Below are 23,346 nucleotides of genomic sequence, written 5' to 3' on the forward strand. Positions count from 1 at the left end.
CTTTCAGTGTAGGGCACATGACCAAAAGTGGCTGAATGAGGATTGCTCAGTAGTAGGAGAATGTTTTTTTTAATATTAATAAGGCTACACAATAGCGCTCAGCGCTCCTAATATTAGAAAATCATAGCGACAAAGAAAGTAGGGCAGCTTTATTAAGGACAGTATGGAATCACAAATCTAATGCAGTACACATTGGGCTGTGTCCCACATATACCCTATGTGGGACACTGTCAAATGTATGCCTGTGCTCCTGTTATTCTAACAAAAGACAAAGGAGGGTGTTGAATACAGCAATGCAATCAGTGGCAGTGTTCAGGTTGACATCTCTGTCAGATGCATGATTTTTATAATTTACCATGAAAAGCTAGGCTGGCTTTAATCACATTTCCAAACCATTTTACAAATCCAGGTTAGGGCGTTTACCCTCAGACTTTAGACTTAAGCAGATTTGATTACACAATGTAGTGAACTCTGTAATTGGGCAAGGCTCAGAGGCAAGTCAAAAATAAGCAAGAAGCACTTGCCATGAAATGATGCACATCTTGAGAGGAGAGATGCTTGCATTTTCTTCCATTCATTTCACACTTAAAAAAATGCAGGCATTTCAGATCCCAGTTGAGAGAAAGAGAATCTCTTGATTTCAGTGTTGGAATTTGATGTTCTCATCCTTGCATTGTTTTTATCATTTCAGATATGTGAACAAAGAATTGTTGTACTGTTCATCTGGCATAGAAAATGGCCCAGAATTAAGTTGTGACTCATTTTCATGACAATTAAGGAGGAGGAAATATCAACTCCTTTCTCACAGAAAATGCCCTAAGCCTAGATTCAAAGCAGTCTCACGTGGGTGCAAATCCTGCTCTTCTCTGCATTGAACTCCCCAAATGAGCACAGCCACAAGGCTTTACAATTCTGCAGTTATGCCTTGCAGTCAAGGCAGACCAACCTGCCTTGCATCAGTTCCCCCCCATCAGATTTGCAGCGGAGATAGCCAGTAGATAACAAGTTTTAGCAGCACCCAATGTCATCTCCTCTTTCTCTTTATCCCCTGGCAGCACAGTGGTATTTGATCTGAATATTGATGGCTGCCAGAGTGCTACACTCAGCAAATTTATTTTGGGGAAAAAAAAACCAAAACACAAAACCAAAACAAAACAACAGGATCCAAATGCAATGGCAAACAGTCTTGGAATAATTCAGAGACAACAGCTGGCATCAGGGAATTTGGCAACCTGCATGTACAGTGATGTGGCAGAAGGACTGGGCTGCCCTTGGAAATGCCCCAGAGCTCAAGTCCTTCCTATTCCTGGGAGAAGGTGTAATTGGTGGTTTGGTGGGATTTGGAAACTCTCCCACAAGCATCCAGGGGAGTTATGCTGCATTTGTCTGGCCTGGTTTAGTACAAAATGTGGTTAGGACCTGGGTTGCTGGAGCAACTGAGAGTCAGACAGAAAGGAGGGAAGAAGCGGACGAGCCCCACGCATAAAGCACCACAGGAAATAGCATCTCTTTTCCTGGGCTGAACCAATGCATCAAGGCTGCTTCACTTTTCGTCTCCTGACTTCCCAGGATGCCAGACCCAAGTTCTCTGCTTTTCTTCCTTCAGACACATTAGGTCCCAGTTTCCTGCACGCCCTAGAAGTCTCACCTAATGTGACTTGCCGCTCCACGGAAATCTCAGGCTCCTCCAAGCATCTCTGGTCAGACCTATCTGGTGGTTTCAGAGGTATCTCTTCATCACCAAAGATCTGCGGGGATCACAAATGGGACAAGGGTAGAGAGATGCATGTTTGGAGAGGTGAAAGGCCAGGTGGCAAACACAAGAGCCTTGCTCCTCAGACAGGCAATAGAGAGAAATGTGAGACAAGTCCATTTGCTGGAAGCCATTTGCAAGGCAGGGCTGGGACTGAACAGAGGTGAACTGAAAGGGCTGCCAGCAGTGACAGAGTTAGCAGGGTGCCTCCTTCCTCCTCTCTTTCGACCGCAAAGGTAAAAACTCACTACCTCCTGTTGTGAAAAATAAGCTGGGTGGAGTGATTCATATGCGTGGGATTTTAGCGAACTATTTTAATTGTCACTTAAAGGAGAAAGCAAGTGACCTTGGCTAAAGTTATCAGGTTTTATTCCTGTTTTGCATTTGTATTTAATCATTTTTCCCAAGAGCAGTTGATGCTTAGTAGTTGGTAACCACTGAGATTTCTCTTCTGAAGTCTTGTGCTATATTTCATACTTTCTTGTTTTGCTAACTCAGAATGTGATATGTATATGTTCAAATACTTAACCAATCTGAATTTTTATTCAAATGCCTAATGTTTACCTTTTATTATATTAGGAAAGGGCAAATTATATTTTGTACTTACTAGGTAATTCAATTTTTTTTCTTAGGAGTTATGTTGAATTGCCTTGGGATAGAAATTATGCTGTAATAACATACAAAAAGGTGGCATTGATTTCCATTATCAAATAAAGCAATATCAAAATGATTTGGATATGAAAGAAGAAAGTGTCAAAACAAGTTTTTTATTTAATGTTGACTGTATTATTGTAGAAAGAAAAACTGATGCTCATGAAATAATTGTTAACCAGTGCTTAAACAGCCTGGAATGAGCAGATCTTAGTCCTGATGTCTCAGTTGATTCATAGACTGGTGGGTAGGAAAAAGAAATTTACAGCTTTTTTAACCTGTAAATAATTTCTCAGTTCTAATGAACAACTGGTTGACCAAGCTAAAATGAAGACACTGAAATGAAGGAAATACACTTTCTTCACTTGCAATAAAGGCTCCAAGTGAAAAAACTTGTTTATCACTTCAATAAGCGATTGTCTCAGGAGTTTACATAATGCCTTAGCTCCCATTTCAGTGCTCTGCCTTTCTTTAGAACCTTGTTAGCAAACACATTACTAAAACACTGAGCTTTTAACTTGAGCAAGGACTGGACCTCAGGTCTCCCCACCTCCTCACAAGCAAGAGCATTCTCTTGTCAGCTGCGAGATCTTAGCTGTCTTAGGAAAGATAAAAATACCCCATAGAGAGTGGGAGGGCTCTACTGGGAGGGAGAGACTGAGAGCTGCTGAGACCCTGAATGCAAGGACAACCTCCCAGAAGCTCAGAGGTAGGATTTCACATTCCCTCAGGGCAGATGGTTTTGAATTTGATTCTTCTACAATTTGAACTAATGCCTTAACTACAGAGTTCATGCATAAGAGGGAAAATACCATCGCCTTCAGATTTGCTGTCAAGGAGGCGAGATGAACTTTGACTTTCAACGCAGAACAGGTTGGGAAGCACCAGTTTGGGCACCATGGTGACAAAGCCATGCATTGAAAGTGATGCTCCTCAAATCCAGAGCATTTTACATATTTTGGGTAACAAATCAAAAGACTATTCTGTGCAGACTCCACAGCAGCTGTTCTTTGCAGCCAAATACAGTTAGGGATGTTCAGTACTTGCACTTTCCACATTCTGTCTCTTCGTGCTGCCTTTGGCAATAATTTAAGTTTGTTTTTTAGTTGTGGCACTTCCCACAGATCACCTTCTGATATCTTACAGACAGTTAGTAGCTTCCAAACTGGAGGTTAAAAAGCTTTGACCCTGGGGACTCAACAACTGGAAAGCTAACTGTGCAGAAAGGTTGGGAGCACAGAAGGATAAAACTGGATTTTGTGACTGCCAGAAATACTAAACGCTCCTAAATCTAGCATAGAGTATTTTCTCATGTCACAATCAGCACATCCCAAAACAGAAACTGGATCTTTCAAGTTCCAGCCCAAAACCTCTCCTCTGGGCCATGGTTACTGCATCTGCATTAATTTTGCATTCTCACACCTGATAGAAAGGCAATTTTAAAGTCTTAAATTCCCACTTAAACATTCATTAACACCAAGAAGCTTCAAAGGCAACCTTAACGCTGCTGACTGCTTCCCAAGTTTACTCCTCCTGAATTAGATTTGTCTCACAGACAGCATATGTTGATCATTTGCCGGAAAGAGGTTTCTCTGTTTTTTTGTAACACATTGATTAGAACCACTCTGTTTCCACCAGGGGAAGGAGATGATTCATGCCACGAGACCTTCTCTTCCACATAGTTCATACACATTGGCTACCTGCCTCTGCTGGAGGGAACTAAAATTCATTCTGGCCAGCCAGTCCAACCTACTGGGAGATCCCTCTGAGGTCAAGGAGATTTCCAGGGCTGTCAGTCAGGCCATGTTCAGTGCTTGACACTGTGAAGTGCTCCTAAATTAGACCTCAGCACTGGATAAAGTGAGACACATGATTGAGGATTTGGACTATGCAAACCAGGATGCTGAGGACTAGATCTCCAGAAACCAAGTTTTCTGGTCTGTTATCGTATGACGATTGAGCCCCACTGCCCCTGGAAAACATTTTCAGTCTTTCTACTGTGCTTGCTTTCTTTATTAAATACAGAAGTTGCTGCATGCTCATAAACCTCCAGGGAAGGAGGAGTACCACTGAGTTTTAAAGAGCTTTAAAAGCATAAAATGGCCTAATTTCCTCTCATGACTCTCAAAACTCTCTCCTAATTTCCCATCAAGCAGCTGCCACATTAATCAAATTGCAGCTTGCATGGCAAAGCTGTGATCCTGCCAGTTTCTTGACTGTAACTTTTTAGTGCTCCTTCAACTGACTTCTGAAAGCCTGGTTCAAAGGCGTGATTCTTTTACACTCATATTCGAGGCTGAGAGAACTTTGCCTTGCCCCATATACTGGTATAGAAAAATCTTCTCATTAGGACAAGAGATATAAGCCATATACAGACATTAAATTTAATCACACAAGCCTGATAGATTGTCTGAGACAAAACAGAAATTACTGGTGCAGGAATGCCTGCTCAATATGTGGAAGAGATTTTTATGCTCTTCACAGAAGACACCAAGGAAGGGGAATGACAAAAGAGAACAGAGAAGCAGAATTTGTTGCCTTACAAAAGGAAGATGATGATGTTCAAAAGAAATGTCAAGTTAGACAGAAAAAGAAGGGAACTTGAAAAAAACTCTGTTTAGAAGAGGTCCCTGAAAAAGACAGCATAAAACAAGCACTGAACTGTACAGTTACTTGGATGACTGGCTTGGCATTTGCTCACTTTTTGTTTGTAGGGAGCAAAACTTAGAACAGTTTTTGTCAGAAACAAAGTGTTTGGAGCATCTTGTCTCTCTCCAGGAATTTACTGTTGCTTCAGAATTTCACATGTAGCTCTTCCAGTTACCCAAATAGTAATGGAAAAATGCTAAAAGAGTCTGCCCCTCCTTCCCACTTTTTAATTGCTCCCTGGAAACTTTTCACACTATCCATCACACAAATCCTGTCAAACCTCCCTTCCAAACAAAGCTTCCCTGCAACTCCCTGAGGAAAGAGTCGAGCATAATGTTTGCTGCCAGTGAGATGGACTGTAGAGTATTTTGGTAACCTCCCCTCCCTGAAGTATCCATTCCTCTTCCTTTGATCTGCAATGAGCTCCCCTCAGCAGCTACATGCAAAGAAGCTGGAGGTAAACTCACACTTGGTAATCAGTGCCATCCCTTCCCCCTGAAATCAAAACCAACTCTTTGCCATAACAGAGGCTCCTGAGAGGCACTGAGGGGACTGAGGTTCATGCCTTTCATGAGCAGGCCGGGCAGCAGTGCCTGAGGGCCGTGCAAGAGCTGCATCACCTGCCATGGGGTAACCGTGAGCCCACACAACCATGGCCTTTCCACGCTTTCTGCCCACCCTTCTGAGGAAAACCTCATCTTGTTGGTCATCTGGCAGACCAGCCGGTGTTTCTGCAAGGGAGCCATATCTGGAAATTTTGGGCTTCCCTGGAAGGTAGAAGCTGCTCAGGCATTCACTGGATGCTCAGTAAGCACAGCCTTTCCCTTGCGTGGGCGCGGCATCACCATGTGGCCGTGCCATAGGTCCAATGCTCGCTGGTGGCACTGCACATTCCCAGCACACAAACACCATCTGTACGACACATGCTCATGGCTTTCCAGAACTGTGGGGGCTACCGAGGAGGCATTATCTCACACATGTGGCTGTCTTTGTACCCAAAATCTTCTAGGGAGAAACATGACAGCCCTCAGCATGAGAGGTTCATCTGTAGAAGGGCTTTGTCCGTCCCTACTGAATGACCCCTCTGCACAACACCCTATCCATAACTTCATCTGGTGTGTAGGCTGCACTCCATGCATATGATGCCTCTTTACAGCCAAGCTAGTGGGAGCTCTGTTGGTCTTTACTTAACTCTTCTTCACCTATTTGTTACATATATATTAGTGCCTTTTCATTCCACAGAAATAATTTTTAAGTGCCCATAGGGCACATCATGACAAATGATGCTTTTCCTCAGCAGGTTTCAAAGCACTTAATAAAGGAGTCTGGAATTTTTATCTCTGATTCACATATGGGGACACTGATGCACAGGAAAGTGGACAGTCTACGCTAAGTCTCAGCTCAGCAATGAATCCAGGGATAGAAACAATTTCTACTCCATTCAAGTCCAATATTGCATAAACAGGGGCCCCTGGGTTTGATTATTGGGGTTTTAAGGTCCTATTTAACACTTACTTTCATATACTTAGTGTATCTTATACCTTTTGTCTCCCTAGTTGCAGAAGCCCTGTGTTGTGCTCTTCACCCTTTCCTCCATGGCAAAACAGACGGGAGCCAGCTGACAGCAATTCACTGCTTCTTTCTAGCACACATGTGATTTCTGATCAAAAGCCAGCAGCTTGGTTGGCAGGAAAAGACTGAAAAATATCATTGCAATTAGTGTGGAGAAACTTGAAGCTACAACATTATCAGCAGTTCTGCAGAATGAAACATAAGAGTGCAAAAAGACTAAGTGATGCTTTGCAAGCCATATGGGTGGTTTCTTCAGGGAACACTGGCTAATTTTTAGTAGATGGGCTGGATGAGCAAATTCTTGAGTTTTTATGGCAGGATATGGAATGACAGAAAGTCTGTTGGATGGGCATCTCTGGTGAAAAGAGGAAAGGTGTTTCAGAAGGTGGGTATCAGAACCACAGTGCGTTTAATACTGCTGGTTTAATGCAGAAAAAAACTCTTTAATGGCAGCCTGCCTGGATTGGGGTTGCGGACTCTCACTCAAATTCAGAAGCAGAAGAGTGAGATCAATACAGAGCAGAGTACCAATTTTCAAGGGCATCCTTCATTTGTCCTCTAAAATTTCTTTTGTCTGTGTCACAGCTCAACAGATAGCACTGAAATTTCCCTTATAAGTTATGAAGCGGATTGCAGATAGCTGGCGAAGTGACATCATGTACATTAGAAATCTGTGTTAATCATACATAGAAAAACAACTTCCAAGTCTAAATATGTATGATTCCTAGATCAGAGATTTACTTAAGAAACAAACATGATTTGTTAAGTAAATGCTTTTTAAATTCTACTCAGTGATATGTTTCCTTAAAATATAGTGCATATCCTTGTATGCATATATAATATGGTCACATTAGGGAAAATACAAACAAACTGCATTGAAAATGCTAAGATAAGTGTCTTTTTCTGAGAGCCAGGCAGCAGCAGCTCCAGCATCTCTTCATTCCCCTTCTCCCCAAACCCCCCAGCAAACACAGAAAAAGCAAAGGCTCAGTATGAACATAGCCTTTCACAGTTTTAGCTGTTTGAGTTTAGCTTGTTCCTTTTTCAGGGCAGGTCTCAAATGCAGGGCCAGCCAGGGTAGGTTTTATCATCTTGCTCCCTTACCTCCCTCCCTTCCATTTTTATGAAATTGCATTTTTGCTCTTTCACTGGAGAGAAACACTTCAACCAACAAGTGGAGCTGGCAGCGGCTGGTCCACAAGCAAGGCAGGAAGCACAGCTGCACCAAAAACAGGTGCTGCACACTGGTGGTCACTGAGGTCCACTTGCTGTTTCATCATGGGGTGAGTCTCCCATAGCAGCTGTAGCCACAATCTGGAGGGTGTGACACAGCCAGCCCCAGACTCAGCAAGCCATCAGCCCCTTCCTACCTGTGTACAACACTCTCCTACCTCACCCTGCTCGTGGGGGGGGGCCTGCAGTTTGTGTGGTTCTTTTTTTTTTTTTTTATCTTCTGTAATGGAGCACTTTGGAGGAGCAAAGTGTGATTACCTTGAACTGCACGAGTATTCGTGGTGATGGCAAAAATGATGAGGGATAATGGCTGGGAGTGTTTTGCAACCTGTTCACTGCCAGAAGCACTGCAGGAAATTCACTTTGCTTCAGGACTGGCTGCTTTAGGGTTCTTTAAGTAGCCTACCAGCGAGATTTCTCCTAAGTACTGGCCTCCTCTAAAGAACCATCTTTCTCTTCCTCTCACCTAATAAGCACATCAGGTCACTCTGGCAGAGGAAATGCACTCCCAGGTACTATTTTCCCAAGAGAAATGAGGAACTTCCCAACCATGGATGGGTCACACGATAGAAAGCTTCAGGAAGGTGGTAATGCTAATTGATGTGTATTCATGTAATTAATATTAGTTAATTACTCTGTGAGAGCAGCCTGCTGTCAGCTGTACCTCCTCCCTGTGAGGGGCTGAATCTGCAGCGTTTACTCTGAGTAGGGATGAAAAAATCAATTGTCCTGAGCAGGGGTGGCCGAGGTGACCACGGTGACACCAGAGGCTGTGGTACACTCCAAGAAGCAGCACAGTGCAGCTGGCCAGGAGTACCCATCCATTTGGTTCCCACATTTCTCTTCCCTGGGAATGTTTTAGGGCTGACATTTCATCTGGGGGAGTAACTGCCCATACTTGAGGGTTTTCAGCCAATGTGTGGCCCACGAGACGTGCATTCAAGGAGCGAGCCTTGCCTCAGCAACTCCTCCTCCCCATCACTCAGTGCCCTGCACCAAACCCAGGTGTTTGACCACAAGCTCACCTGGCCACCTCCCACGTTCTTGTGAAAGGATGTCCTTTGCCTTGTTGTTTACTTGGCAGGCCTCCAGCTGTGCACAACCTTACAGAGATGTGTAGTCCCAGTTAAGCATCTGACCAAAGTCACCAAACTACAGACACAAGAGGATAAATAAGAAAAGCATAAGTGTTCAAAGAGCACGAGACTGATTTTTCTGCAAGCTACCACTTTGTGGCTTCTTTGGGAAAAAGGCCTGTCTACATAAAGAAGGGCAACAATTGATTAAAAACAGCGGAAAGGAGTGAAGATAAATGAGTTACAATCTCCATTTCTAATTCTCAGTTCCCATGCAGGGGGAACTTCGGGGGACTAGGAAACTTTCCTGATGGAGAGGAAAAGGGACATTGACTCCAAGATCTCAAGATCCCAGCCTGCTCCAGTTTGCACTCCTTCACTTGGGGTGCTTGGGTGAAGGGTGCCTTGGACCACTTTGTCTTCAAGGAGAGGATTCCACAAGTCCGTTTCCTTTAAAAAACAATTTTGAGCAAATTAGAGAATATCAATTTACCCCAGCATGTTGATTAAACTAAGCCTGAATCAGTATTGCCTCCAGAAGTGCCTAAAGGAAAGCTTATTGCTTCCATTTGCTCTGCTTCCAAAAATTTCAGAGCAACTTCAGAAGAAATTAACACAAAAATGCCTTCTCCTTATGTTGGGAATGTTCCTATGTCGGGACATACTTAGATTTCCAAGAGGTCTTTTGACAAGCTCTGTAAATAGATTTGCTACTGACCACAGTCATGTCTCTCTGTTGAAAAATGAGAAACTAAAGGGTGGAAGGACAGAAACTCTTGTGGGTGAGTTGGCACAGCATGTCTCAGGTCAGCAACACTTGGCTCTGCCACTCCTCAGAGTAATATCTGAAACTTTCTTCCAGGGCATCTTTACAACACTTCGGATATTTCACTCTTCCTTTTTTTTAGTTAACCATCTGTCTTATTTTTTTGCCCTTGGCCCTAAGGGTGCTGCAGCTATTTCCCCTCAGATTCCATGGAAACAGGGGCATGCCTCATCTTCACATTTTCTAGACGAAGTAGGAGTGCAGCACCCAACACTAGGCAGGACATGGCAATACAGAATTCACTGTACCTTTGGGCAATGCCACAACTGAATTTAAATGTTCATCTGCATATGAAATAAATGTTTGATAAAGAATGAGAGACTAATGAAGACAGCATGACTCTTGAGTATGCACAAATCTTGCACGGTGTTGCCATCTTGGATTTTAAACGTGCCATTTAAAGATTTTGTATTGGGTTTGTGTGGCAAGGTTTTGGTAGCTGAGAGACTACAGGGATGGCTTCTGTGATAAGCTGCCAGAAGCTTCTCCCATGTCCAATAGAGACAATGCCAGTCAGTTCCAAGACAGACCCACCACTGGTTAAAGTTGAGCCCATCGGCAACAGCAGTAGCACCTCTGGGATAAGGTATTTAAGAAGGGTAAAGAAGTTACTGCACAAGAGCAACTCCAGCTGGAGAGAGGAGTGAGAATATGTGAGAGAAACAGCCCTGCAGACACTCTCAGTAAAGAAGGAGAGGAGGGAGGTGCTGCAGATGCCAGAGCAGAAATTCCCCTGCAGCCTGTGGTGAAGACCATGGTGAGGCAGGATGTACCCCTGCACCCTCTGCAGCCCATGAACGTTCATGGTGGAGCAGAGATCCACCTGCAGCCTATGGAGGACCAGGTGGGTGCACCTGAAGAAGGCTGGGACCCCGTACAAACCCATGCTGGAGCAGGCTCCCAGCAGGACCTGTGGAGCTGTGGAGAGAGGAGCCCACACTGGAGCAGGTTTACTGGCTGGAACTGTGTCCCCGTGGAGGACCCACTCTGTAGCAGTCTGTTCCTAAAGGATTGCACCCCATGGAAGGGACCCACACGAGAGCAGTTCGTGAAGAACTGCAGACCATGTGAAGGACTTGCCTTGCAGAAATTCACGGAGGTCTTTCTCCTGTGGGAGGGACCCCAGGCTGGAGCAGGGGATGAGCATGAGGAGACCTACCCTTGAAGAGCAAGGAGTGGTAGACACAGCATGTGATAAACTGACCTCAACCACCATTCCACATCACCCTGTGCCACTGCAGGGAGGAGGTGGAGAAAACTGGGAGTGAAGTTGAGCCCTGGAAGAAGGGATGAGTGGGGAGAAGGTGTTTTTAAGATTTGGTTTTACTTCTCATTATTCTACTCTGATTTGATTGGTAATAGATCACATTCATTTTCCCCATGTCAAATCTGTTTTGCTCATAACATTAATTGGTGAGTGATCTCTCCCTGTCCTTATCTCCTTTCATTATATTTTCTCTCCCCTGTCCAGCTGAGGAGAGGAGTGGTAAGAGTGGCTTCAGTGGGCACCTGCCATACAGCCAGGTTTGAATGAGGTCATTTGCAGTGACCCAGCTAAACAAGATGCAATTAATAGTAGGCTGACCTCTCTTACCCTTCCTCCCCCCAAACATCCTCTTCTGTACACTTACTGCTCCTGGGGAAAAAAAAAAAAAAAAGAAAAACTTGAGATTAGCACTAATTAGGTCTCACTGAACACGGTTATTTAAATAGTTAACTCTTCTCTTTCCTGCTGTTTGTTAAACATATGCACCACACCCTGTTTATGGTTGTTAAGGGAGGATTTGAATGCATTTAACATCTTCTTTTAGTGTCTTTTGGTGCATTGTTATAGAAAGGGCTAAAGCAAGCAGAGTGTCTGTAGGTGACATCAGACAGTTAATGCTTACATGCAAGGAATACTCTTGAGGGAAGACCTGACTCTGAAGGGCATCCTGTGGGATATATTCTATAAATCAAGCGTGTCTAACAAAATCTATAGATCTTTTCTGCCTCTCTGCAACACACCACCCTCTATAGAAGTTGGTACTCTGATCATTGACAGAGAAGAGGAACAGGAATAATTGCATACTGCTGCCATCTCTGTCACAGTGCCTTTTAGCATTGGGAATATTTGCTTGCTTGATAGTATGGGAATGAGATACACAAAAGCAAATGTTATTTGTTATTTGGTTTTTATCACTGTTATATCAGTTTTTATCACTGTTATTTGGTATTTGTCACTGACAAATACAAAAAAACATACATAAGCAAACAAAATGCTTTAAAAAGTGTAAATAAAACTCCTGTGCAATCATGGTACTGTCTGTTGCTGTGCACAAGCATGAGTGTATGTGTTGATTGCACACCTGGCTGTGAGAAGGATGTAGCTGAACCTGGGTCCCTGTGTTGATCAGGGACTCTCTGTGCTGCCTGAGACACTGGCTGCTAAACTACCTACTGTCCTTCACATAAACAAATGAATTTACATAAAAAAATAAATTTATATAGATGATATTTATAGGAGTAAGCTGAACAGAGTGTCCTTATTTTTTTTTGGCAGGGATGAGACAATAGTGGCATATGGAGGAGAAAACCTGGCTACAGGCTGTAAGCTGATGTAAATGCTGCAGGGCTGCCAGGTGAGGTAGTGTCTGGGAACTGAAGATGTGGCTGAGTATAGGACAAACAATGAAGAGTGGAGCATCTAGCGTGCTGTTAAACAGGAGGGATATGTAACTACAGAGAACCAGAATGACCATTTTCCCAACAGCTTTATGGATTAGAATATTTTCAGAAGATTTTAGGACTGTCACTCTGTGTCTGTTGTCATGATTTTTGGGTTCTCACTCCCATCACAAAAAATTTTCCCTACCTCCTAGTTTAGGCTTCATTTTTAATAGAAACAGAACTTGAGTCAATGGACCAACCTTCCTCATCTCAGAATATTTTAGGTCTTGTCATGACACCTCAGACCAGCAGGAACCTCAGCGTAGGGAAATTTCAGTACAGAATTTAAAAGCGTTTACTTTGATCCTGCTACTTTTCATCTATTTTCTCTCCTCCTGGTGTGTATTTTTCTGCCCTGCTGACTGTGGTGCTGCATACTAATGGAGCAATACTTGGCCCGTCCCCAGAGGAAGTTGCACACAGGTTTATTGAGGAACAGAGGGGTCAGAAGGAATTTCAGCGCATCCAATAACTCTCCTACTGATGGGATGCCTTCAGGTAACAGCACATAATTTGATCCCAGCCATTTCCTATTGTTATACCACTGCTGAAAGAGCACTGCCTCCAAAGAAATGCATTCAACATCCTCTCCCTCATTATACATACACCTCAACAGCTTACAAAACTATAACGTTTATGTATTTCTTAAAAGTGCTTAGAGAAGAAGGCCTGTCCTGCCAAATCCCCTCTGCTTGTGAGTCAGGGTGACAACCTGCTGATGTTGTTTCTTCCTGTAGATAGGTGAGAAAGTCTGGGCTGATCTTCCAATACGGGTAAGTGATTTCCTCCAGGGGGTGTAAGAAGAATGGTAAAAGGGTTTTATTTTTCATTCTTCACGCGATTATTATCAGATCCTTAGCAGCACTAGCCAGGGATTGCACAGAACACACGGTGAAAAAAGCCTTTTGCCCCAGGATCATTTCCTTTCATTCCTCAGGCCAGCGCAAAGAAGAGACACTCCTTTTCGGCTGAGAGAACCAAGCATTTGTGTTCCAGTATTTGGTGTTCCAGGTCACATAATTACAAGTGGACAAACCCTAGATTAGAAGCAGGTTGATTATTATTTATCCTTGTCTCCACCTCTCGGGCTGGGGTGCCTTTCTCCCCCGGCTGACAGCTGACCGGGCGGAGCGGCAGCCGCATCGGAGCACCGCTGCCGCCCCCTCTCGGCTCTCCACGCTGGAGAGCCTTCCAGAACCTCTGCATTCTCAGCACAGGCAGACACTGAATAAAAAATAAACAAGGAAAAAAACAAAAACAAAACCAAAAAAACCCCAAAAAACAAACAAACAAACAAAAAACCCAAAAAAACCCCAAACCAACCAACCAAACAAAAAAACCCCCAAAAACAAAAAAACAAAACCAAAAAAAACCAAAAACAAAACCAAAAAAACCCAACAACAACAACAACAACAACAACAACAAAAAAAAAAAAAAAAAAAAAAAAAAAAGAGAAAGAAACCAAGAAAGAAAGAGGGGAAAAAAAAAACCCCACACCAACGGAAAAAACGAAAAGGACAAAAAGGGGAAAAAAGGAAAAAAGGGGAAATGAAGGATAAAAGGGGGAGGGAAAGGAAAAAAGGAGGGGGGGAATAAAAAAGGAACAAAAGAGAGAAAGGGAAAAAAGAAACAGGAAAAAGAAGAAGGAAAAGGACAAAAAGAAAAAAGAGAAAGGAAAAAAGTAAAAGAAAAAACATATAAGAAATTAAAAAAAAAAAGGAAGAAAAAAAATGAGGTAAAAAAGGAAAAGAGAGGGGAAGACGGTGATCTTCACTATGTGGGTAGTCAAGCTCCCAGGGAAGTGGTCATAATTCCAAAGCTTATGGAGTTCAATAAGCATTTGGACAATGCTCTTAGATATATGGTTTCACTTTTAGGTTGCCCTGTGTGGAGTCAGGAGTAGGACTTGATCCTCATGGCTCACTTCCAACTCAGGATATTTTAAGTATGCCTCCCAGTATTAGTACTAAAACTCAATTCCACTTAGTTATGGTACTTGCAGGACAGGATCTCAAATATGATAGCAATATATTAGAAAACACTAACATTTAATTAAATGAAAGAACAGGATCAGACTTTTGCTGTACCCTTTTTTTTCTCATTAGGTATTTTCTAAAAGAGTATTAACTTAAAACAAGGACAGACTGTATTAACTATCAGCAATAAAACAGTATCAATTCCAACCACCAATTCTTGCTTCTGGGGCAGGGAACATGTTATGCCACACACTCTGTAAGACAGCAATGTAAAACACAAACAGGGAAGGGATACAGAAAACGTTATCTCTATTTCACAGTTCAGAGGAGAAGTACAGAAAAACTAAAGGGAACACCCAAAGTCACTTGTGCACTGGACTGAGCTGGGGACAGGGCACAAAACCGTAAGCGCTTTGATCTGTCCCAGCGTGGCAGCATTTCAAGGAAGCAGGAAAACAGATGTAGGCAGCCTCCGTGCCATTATAAACACAACATTTTCCCATTTTTACTTGTAGGGATTCTTGAGGAACAAAGACTTTCTCCCTCCTGTCATGAGTGCCTGGAGGTTCTCCTGACCTTTTTTCCCCCTCCCATTTTTCCAGGTGATTAAACTGTGCAGTCAGAAAGCATAACTATAATGCCAAGAAGCCAGCAATTTTAACACCACGAAGGGATAATTGTGTAATACTTCAGGCCATATTAGTTTCACCACAGAACCAACCCTCAGCCTGTGATGACGAAGTGCCAACAGCTCCCAGCACAATGACTGACAGAACTGGGACATGGCAAATTGCACTTTCGAAGCCTGAAGCAGAACAAGAGTTAGGGGATTCGCTCTGCATTATAAACAGCCTCATACCATATTCTTAGAACACGGGATAAAGTAGGACAGCACATGACTACTTCCTTTCTAAACCGTTTCAGTTGAAACATTTTCCATCCTTTTATCGTTCTCCTTCACTAGTTTGTAAAAGTCAGTTGTCTGCACTACTGGTGTAACATTACTTACATTCTTACGTTATAGTACAGATCTGTACTAAATTAAAGAGATTTTGCTACCTGCAAATGTCACATTAATTGGAAGCACAGCTTAGGGTGTGACATTTATCAATGGGTGAGTAAAAAGTCTGTTTCTCCTCCCCTCAACTCAGTGATGCAATTCAGCCTCAGTACATTATTGCTGTCTCAGTGGTTATACCTGTAAACCTAGAGGTCTCAGTGTTATACCTGTAAAGACTAAGGCACATTTGAGGCACTCAAGTGTCCCAGATTTTGGCTCACCCCAACATATTTGCTCAGCTTTCCACTAACTGTGTTATTTTGCAACATTCCAAGCCTGTACGTGCCTGACGCTGCCCCAGTGTCAGCAGTTGGAACGCCACAGGTAAGAGCCTGAATGGCAGAGAACTTAGGGTTAGCCAGAAGTAAACATAGCATAGGCAAAATTTAGGTGGTCCCACTGGATTTTCCACCCGGGCAGAGAGGAATCTGAGTTCCATCTCTCAGCCTCAGGACGTTTCTGTATTTTTACCAGTTACTATTGAGCTTTAAAAGAAGACTTAAAAAAAATAATTGCTTCTTTTGCCAGAGGTCCCAAGAACTTTGTGGTCTTTTCTCACTTGTGGTGTGGCTTCCCCAGGTAATATTCTCCATGTGGGACATCCCGTGCCTGAAGCAAAGAGCCCTCTCCTGGGAAGGGAACTTGAACCTCTCCAGAGCAGGAGGTGAAGGTAGTGCAACATCTCTCACTTTCCAGGACTTAAGGACTTGCTATTACAAAAACAGCCTTATACACCCCCCTTACAAAGTTTAAGGCAAACTCCTAATTTCAAGAGATCATTTACCTACCAAAGCAAATAGGGAATTCCCTCCTCTAGTCCTGAGTGAGCTCCTCAAGAGAGGGGTGAAATACCTGACATTTCCTCCTGCCACCCTACCTGGCATGTAGATGTGCAATAGAGGGCCTGGCTCTTCAACCTGGGAAATGAGGATTTGATAACCATAACTCTCTTCTTCTCACATTTCTATAATGTATTTAAGTTCTGGAGGCATGATTGAACTCCCAGTTGTTGAATTCTGGTCACCCAGTCTGTGTATTGTACAACCAGTTTCCTGTTACTGAACCTTGTTGAAAAACCTGTACTCATTTAAGCTTGTGCTGATAGCTGATATTGTAAGAAATATTAAAGTAACACTTTTATTTTCAGAGTGTGCTTTAAACAGAGTAGCCTTAATTTAAGAATTAACAACTGATTTCCTAAAAATAACTAAATCATTTTCCAAAATTTACATCTATATAAAAGCTGACTCACAGCACGAAGTTCCACTGAAGTCATGGCATAGCCACAGTGAATTTAATGCAAAAGTAATTATCTCAATTTAGATAGAGACAACTGTCAGTGGAGAAAAAACAAAAACCAAAACACTGAAACCTACACAATAAAAATAGGAAAGAAAACTTTTAGAATTAGCTAACAATCATTCTAAAAACATGAGCACTCTGCAGAAAGGATACTAATGTCTTTAGTTCTTGAATGGCTCTAGAAAATTCTGTATGAGGGATGGAATTTTCTATTCAATTACATGGGGAGATTTAGAAACATAAAAATGTAATTACAAAACTTCTGCTGGGTTTTGCTTACAGCATAGTCAAAAGAGACTACGATTTAACTGGGACTAGAATTTCAGACACACTTTTACATGTTTTTAGTGTTGCTCCCTGCAGATTCACCTTGTACAGTCAGGTTATTTACAGATTAAGTGTCTGGAAACAAGAGAGGTTACAATATGAAATACATTAAAATGTTAATGAAGGCCCCTAATTTAATCTTTTGCCCCCACATTTATAAAGCGATTTTGAAAGACGGCGCTTGGATACTAACAGTTCACTGCAAAGACTTCCACTGAGAAGAAAACAAAGTAAAAATACCCTCGATGCCCAAAACACAGAAATTATAAAAAAACCACACCAAATAAAGGTTTGTAATAGAATTTACTTGTAGAAAAGCAGCATTTTAGCATCATTTCACAACAAAAATGTAAGATCTGTTTGGTGTTATACAGACGTGGTGTATCAACTCAGAATGCAACAGGTAAAGCATGCTGTAATACTTAAGTACAAAAGGTTTGAGATACACTGTTGTATTTAGCAAATTACTCCTGGTGCCTCTTTGTGGTTATTTTCTTAATTACAGGTTCGCTCTGCTTCATATATGTCAGCAGAATATTTTGAAATATAAAAATTGGAAGTGTTAAAATACACTGATTCACATCTGGAAAAATCAAACCCAGGACCCATTTCTCTCTATACACAAATAGGTCTACCTGATCATTGAAACAAATGTATATAAACAAATGTTTATAAACTATCTGTCCCATCATTCTACTCCCTTTTATGTAAAAAAGGGGAAAAAATGTCTTGAAATAGAAAATTGTTCCATCTTCTTGCTTCTGAATTTATGCAACATCATTATCAGGTTTCCTTATCGAAATATTAGGTGGTAAAATGAACAGCTACTTATCCTGGGGCTTTTCTAACATCTTCAGTGCTAATCTTCCAACCATTAGCAAACTGCATAAGGAGGAAAAACACATAATTAAACAATAATAACAACAATTTGTTAATACATTTTCAAATACTTCCCATGTAACTGGTGCACAGGAACAAAAAAGATACATAAAATATGACTCATTCCATTTCAGTTTAATTAAGAAATCACACACAAGAGGTTAAAAAAAAAAGTATATTGTGTTGTACCTGACACCAGCAATCAGCCCCGCGGGCATGAGTTTTCTGGAGTTGTAAAATCTTGTTCCCATGATGGCAGACAGTGTTCCAGATGTAACTTAAATGAGAGATTGTACAGTCCAGGCAGCAGATACATGTGTGTAAGAGACATAATAGAATTAAAAACTAACAGAACAGTGAGAAGCAGTAGCATCAAGTAAAAAGTGAAACAGTTATTTCACTTGATGGACTAAGAGAGTCAATAAATTGTGTAAATTTTGGAATGCCTCAGTATGTAAAAAGTATTCTACATCAAGTTCTAGCAGACAGTGTGCTCCATATGGTTCTGCACACACTCCTCAGATTTCTTTTTCAAAATGTGCTCTTTTTGAGGCTGGAAATAATTTATGCCACACTGCTCACTCCTTCCCCATGCACAGGCAAATCACTAAACTTGTGCACGTAATTCCCCCACTTCTCATAAAAAGGAGAGAGCATTTTCATGTGTAACTTGTAGTAATGTTCTGAGAATGAACTAATTTATGCTTCAAAAGACTTCAAAAGGGAAGTGTGCTATGTAAGTGCTATGCATTACCAAGCCATTTCAGTCCTGCACCTCCTTCCACTAAGATGAGAGTTAAATCTATTGTCCCTGACTTAGAGACAGGAGCCATGTACTTTCACCGAGCCAGTAAAATAGAAAGAGCAGTCCCTGGAACACTGCATATCAAAGACAGACTGAATACTAAGAAAACTGTAAGAAAAACATATCGATGAAATCCTTAGCATTAGCATGCATCTGCTACCCAGTGGTAACAGCTACGCACAGTATGTTCCAACTCATTTATCTTCTACCATTGTTTCCATGTGATGAGCAGGACCCAGCTCATCTTCAGTCCTAGCCATGGCATGCCCCTTCCCTGACACCACTCCAGGTATTGTCACTGATGTCTAGTGATCGCATGTAAGGAGATATATGAGAGTCTGGGATCACAGTCTGACACACAGTAAAACTAAAATATTTTAGTATTCAAATGCTTCAAGCTCTAATTAGTAGGCACTCTTCAAAATATGCACAACTCACAATGTAATTTTGTCCAAAGCAGCAGTAGAACACCCCTTCTCCAAAAACTTTAAAGGAAAAGACTTCATATGCTACTGAGGTAGAGAAATGTATCTGACTGCCTCTGACATTCAGGAAAACACTTGGTATCACTCTTCTTAAGCTTGCTGTATTTGCAGTTTATTCCAGTTACTTAGGCTTGACCATGCACAGCTTTTGGCCTGTCCAATAGATGTGGAAGCCTGTAAACAGGACTGCCTGTAAACAAAACTGAAGTGGAGAGAAATGCTGGGCCTTCCCCTTTCACTTCTGGCTTTCATATACCAAAGAGCCAGATGCTATGTCACTGCTTCAGTGAAAAAGTGCTATAGTCAGTGTCAGCTCTTTAAACACTGACTAAGCAGTAACTCTCCACAGTCAGCTTCTACAATCAGGAGGAAGGGAAGCTCCAGTTCTGAGAAGGTAGAATAAGCTGCACTACCGAACCTTACTTTTCTGCCCCCCAGGCATGCAACACCTTTGTCATTCCACATATTTGTCATATATAAAAATAAGCCAATCACAATTACTGCCATTTTCAGTGGTAATAAAATAACCAGCTAGTGGTACAGGCAGTCTACAGGGGAATCCCACTTCCCCAAATGCTCCAGCTTACTGTGGGATGCTTAAAGTAGGATTCAGTCAGATAGAGGACACAGAGAGGTCAGACATCAATTTACTAACACTTTCCTAGAACTAGGATCCCTCAAACACATCAGTACCAGACATATGAGTGTTGGCAGCCACCAGTGCAGTGAAGTTCAAAGATTGGACTGAAATTAGATATATAACACCATCCATTTAACTCTTCTGCAAAGACTTTTAGGAACTAATTTTAAATATCCAGCTATTTTAGGGTAAGTATAATCTCTTCTAAGTAAAATTTTAAAATTACTTACTCAAAGAAAGCCAAATATTATTTGGATTCTGTGAGAGCTGATAAGCACCCAGTCCAGCCAAACCCCCAAAGAACAGGCCAGCAGCTAGTGATGGAACACTACCTGAATAAGTAAAAGATAATGCATTTATTAGAAACTTAAAAATGAACTTGCTCATCAGCTTATGTTTTGCAAAATACCAGCAACAACAAAAAACCCAAAAAAGATAGGCATTCATCATTCATTGTTATAAAGAAGATTAGAGAAGGTTTTTTTTCTTTTAAAATATTGAGACCATGTTGATCAGCACCAAAAACCAGCTGAAATACTCTTGCATAAGATACAAATAGCATTAGTATTTAGTTCTGTAACAGCAAAGTCATTAATATATTTATGGTGGAAAGAATTACGAGAAAAAAAAAGAATCGGTGTTTTCCTTGTGCAAACTGAAGCATGTTGTTTCAAAACAGTAATATCAAAATTTCTTGAGAGGCAATAAAGTAGATGGATTAAATAGTAAGGATTTAAGAGTGGGGAAAAAAGGACATGTGGACTGAATTGGGCAGGAGGGCATTCAGATAAATAAAGAGTTGCCAAAGAGGAAGGTGAAGTTGAATAATGGAGATCATATCTCTTAAATACACCTGAGATCTGATCCAAAGGTAACTGCAGACTTTGGAAGAAGGTTCCCTGGACTCACCTAAACTTTGAATCAGATCCTTGGTATAAAGCTACCAGAAAATAAAGGATACTACATTTAAGTTGATTTATAGAATACACCAAGTAATGAAGTGGCATGATCACTGTGAGTGGTGAATATCCTCAATAAGGCTAATGGAGAATTAAGGACTTAATGTTACTGAGGGTAGTTCTTTTTATATTCCATTTTTCAGGTCACCTTTAAAAGACTTGAGACTAAAAAACTAAGCTGATAAAGATCTCTCAATGTTACAGGAGGATTGCATATTGCTGCCAGAAAGTAATTACTTTTCAGTCATCAACAAGGTTGCTGTAATATTGCTTTAGATCCTGCTTTCGGTATAAAAAAGCAAGAGCTAAAAACTGATAGAAAGCACCTGATATTCTTGCCCATGTGCAAGGAAAAAGATGCACACTATAATAACCAGCTGCTTTGTACAGAATACAGTTTAGCAACCAACATGTGGTAGCTACAATTCTTTCCACAAGCCTGGGAGCCAAGAAACATCCACCATATCCATATCCATGAATTTTACCTTGAGGCGTCGTTTAAGCAACTATGACACATACACTTACTAGGACAAACACATCACCTCTGGCTCAAGAAGTTCCTGAGTCTCAACACACAAGGACTCAGAGAACTTACTAAATGAAGACAGAAAAACTATCAGTCAATCAATCAATCAATCAATCAACCACTCTCTCTTTGATTGCTCTGTTCTCATACTCTTCCCAAGGCACCTACTGCTGTCCACTATCTGTGTGGGTAAATAGACCTGGTTGTAAAAGAACAGATCAGATCATCAAATTAGATCTACAGATGAAAGTTCCATTTTCTTTTGGTTTCTCCAAGTTATTAGTAATGATACAATATGTTTTTTTTCTCTCCAGAAGTCACCATATGAGTTTCTATTCCCCCTTCAAAAATCCTGTGACCTGGATTCCCTTGCCTCAGCATGACTGTGTCCTCTCATCTGGGACCAGAGGACATGAAAGACTCCTACCATTTCATAATGCCCTCAGAGAAATACAGATGCAATTAGTTACTGGTAAGATTCTTACTGACTTCAGAAATGCCCCTTCCTATCACAAAAGCTAGGACAGCTTAGGGATTTTCAAAGCTGAAAGAGACTGTTGCAGGAATTAAGCTTCAGTTCTGTCTGGAGGAGGGTAACTCAGGAAGAGGCCAGAAAATGAAAACAGTAGGTCAGAGGGTAAGCTTATGATGAAGAGCCCAGAAAAGGAACAAGTTTAAGGACTGATTTGCATTGTTCAGCTCTACTTGGAGAAAGGATCCTTCAGAAAACTCTCTGCAGCTTGCAGTACACCGTTATTGTCAAAGATTAAGATGGGAATAAATCTCTAAGGGGAAAAAAAATGGTGATTTATGTCATTTGAAGATGCAGAACACTTATAGAATGCTTGTATTTTAAACAGGAGGGGAAAAGCCTCTCTGAAGGAAACTTATGTCAGTTCACTCAAAGCGCACAATGCAGAAGTAGCATATCAGCATCCACCAGAAAGCCGATTGTGGGCTTATCTGCCCAAAGCACCAGCTCAGCCCAAAATCCACCACTCCCCAACAGCAGCAAGTTATCAGCACATGGCACAAACTGATAAATTTTACATCTGCACCAACTTCGAGCTAGAAGCCTTCTGTAAAAAGCCGCCCAGCTCACACCAAGTAAATGGGGGGAGGGAGGATGAAGACAGAATGGGAGATAGAAGCATCTTTGAGCTCCGTACCTGCTTTTACATAGCCAATAAGCCCTCCTGATGTCACCAGGGCGGCGTAGCTAAAGCCGAACCAGTCCACCGCCATGCCGAAAACTGTAACGAAAATTGGGTTGAGGATCAGCATCTCTTAACCTTTTTTTATAGTTGGGGGGCGGGGGGGGAGGGGAAGAAGCATTTTGCCGTGGCAGACTTTGCTATGAGCAAAGCCTAAGCCCTGAAGCCAGGAGAGAAAACCCGACTTGTTGGGAAGGCAGCCCTGGAGGTGACAGGGATGCTGCGGTCTCACCTGCCCGATGGGCCCGCTCCGCAGCAACTGGGGGCGGAGCAGGCGGCGGAAGGGGAGGTGAAGGAGCCACGCACCGCCCAAAACTTCCCTTTTCCGGCTGTTCTGGGAGAAGGGGGAAAAAAACCCCAACGCAAAAGCCAACCAACCAAAAACCTACCGAAGAGGCAGGGTGGGGTGCGTCCCGCAGCCCGGGGTTGCGGAGGAGAAGGCGGTGGTGTCTTCCCACTTACCTGCGGAGCTCCCAGGAACTGCCCCGGCACGATGGGAGGGGGATATGGAGCATGCCCGAGCAAGCCCTGGTGCCTATAAATGAGGAGAGACTTCAGTGCAGACCGGGTTTTGTGCTCTTGTTCAGTGAGGGGCATAGCAGCAGTCCTGTGCTCCCAGTCCCTCCCGGCCCTATTCCAGAAATAGGGTTATGTGGTACAGCTGAGAATTTGGGGTCGGGTTTTGTTGTGGCATGAGCCACAAC

General features: G+C 42.2%; 1 protein-coding gene across 2 annotated transcripts; it reads right to left on the reverse strand.

Moving 5' to 3' along the window:
* Window positions 1-17,418: 17,418 nt before the first annotated feature.
* LOC135418948 (transmembrane protein 14C-like) lies at window positions 17,419-23,173 on the reverse strand. Of its 2 annotated transcripts, none has more exons than XM_064664837.1 (5): window positions 23,105-23,173; window positions 22,598-22,681; window positions 20,180-20,275; window positions 18,203-18,333; window positions 17,419-18,016 (listed from the first exon to the last, which is right to left on the reverse strand). In XM_064664837.1, the coding sequence occupies exons 2-5, from the start codon at window positions 22,671-22,673 to the stop codon at window positions 17,963-17,965; spliced, it is 357 nt and encodes a 118-aa protein (XP_064520907.1). In that variant the 5' UTR covers window positions 22,674-22,681; window positions 23,105-23,173; the 3' UTR covers window positions 17,419-17,962. The 2 variants fall into 2 exon arrangements, with proteins under 2 accessions (XP_064520907.1, XP_064520915.1); XM_064664845.1 differs by lacking the exon at window positions 23,105-23,173 and adding an exon at window positions 22,875-22,974 and having other exon boundaries at window positions 18,203-18,290; window positions 20,174-20,275.
* Window positions 23,174-23,346: the final 173 nt, after the last annotated feature.

Source organism: Pseudopipra pipra, chromosome 1 (genome assembly GCF_036250125.1).
Source record: "Pseudopipra pipra isolate bDixPip1 chromosome 1, bDixPip1.hap1, whole genome shotgun sequence".
Taxonomy (NCBI): Eukaryota; Metazoa; Chordata; class Aves; order Passeriformes; family Pipridae; genus Pseudopipra; species Pseudopipra pipra.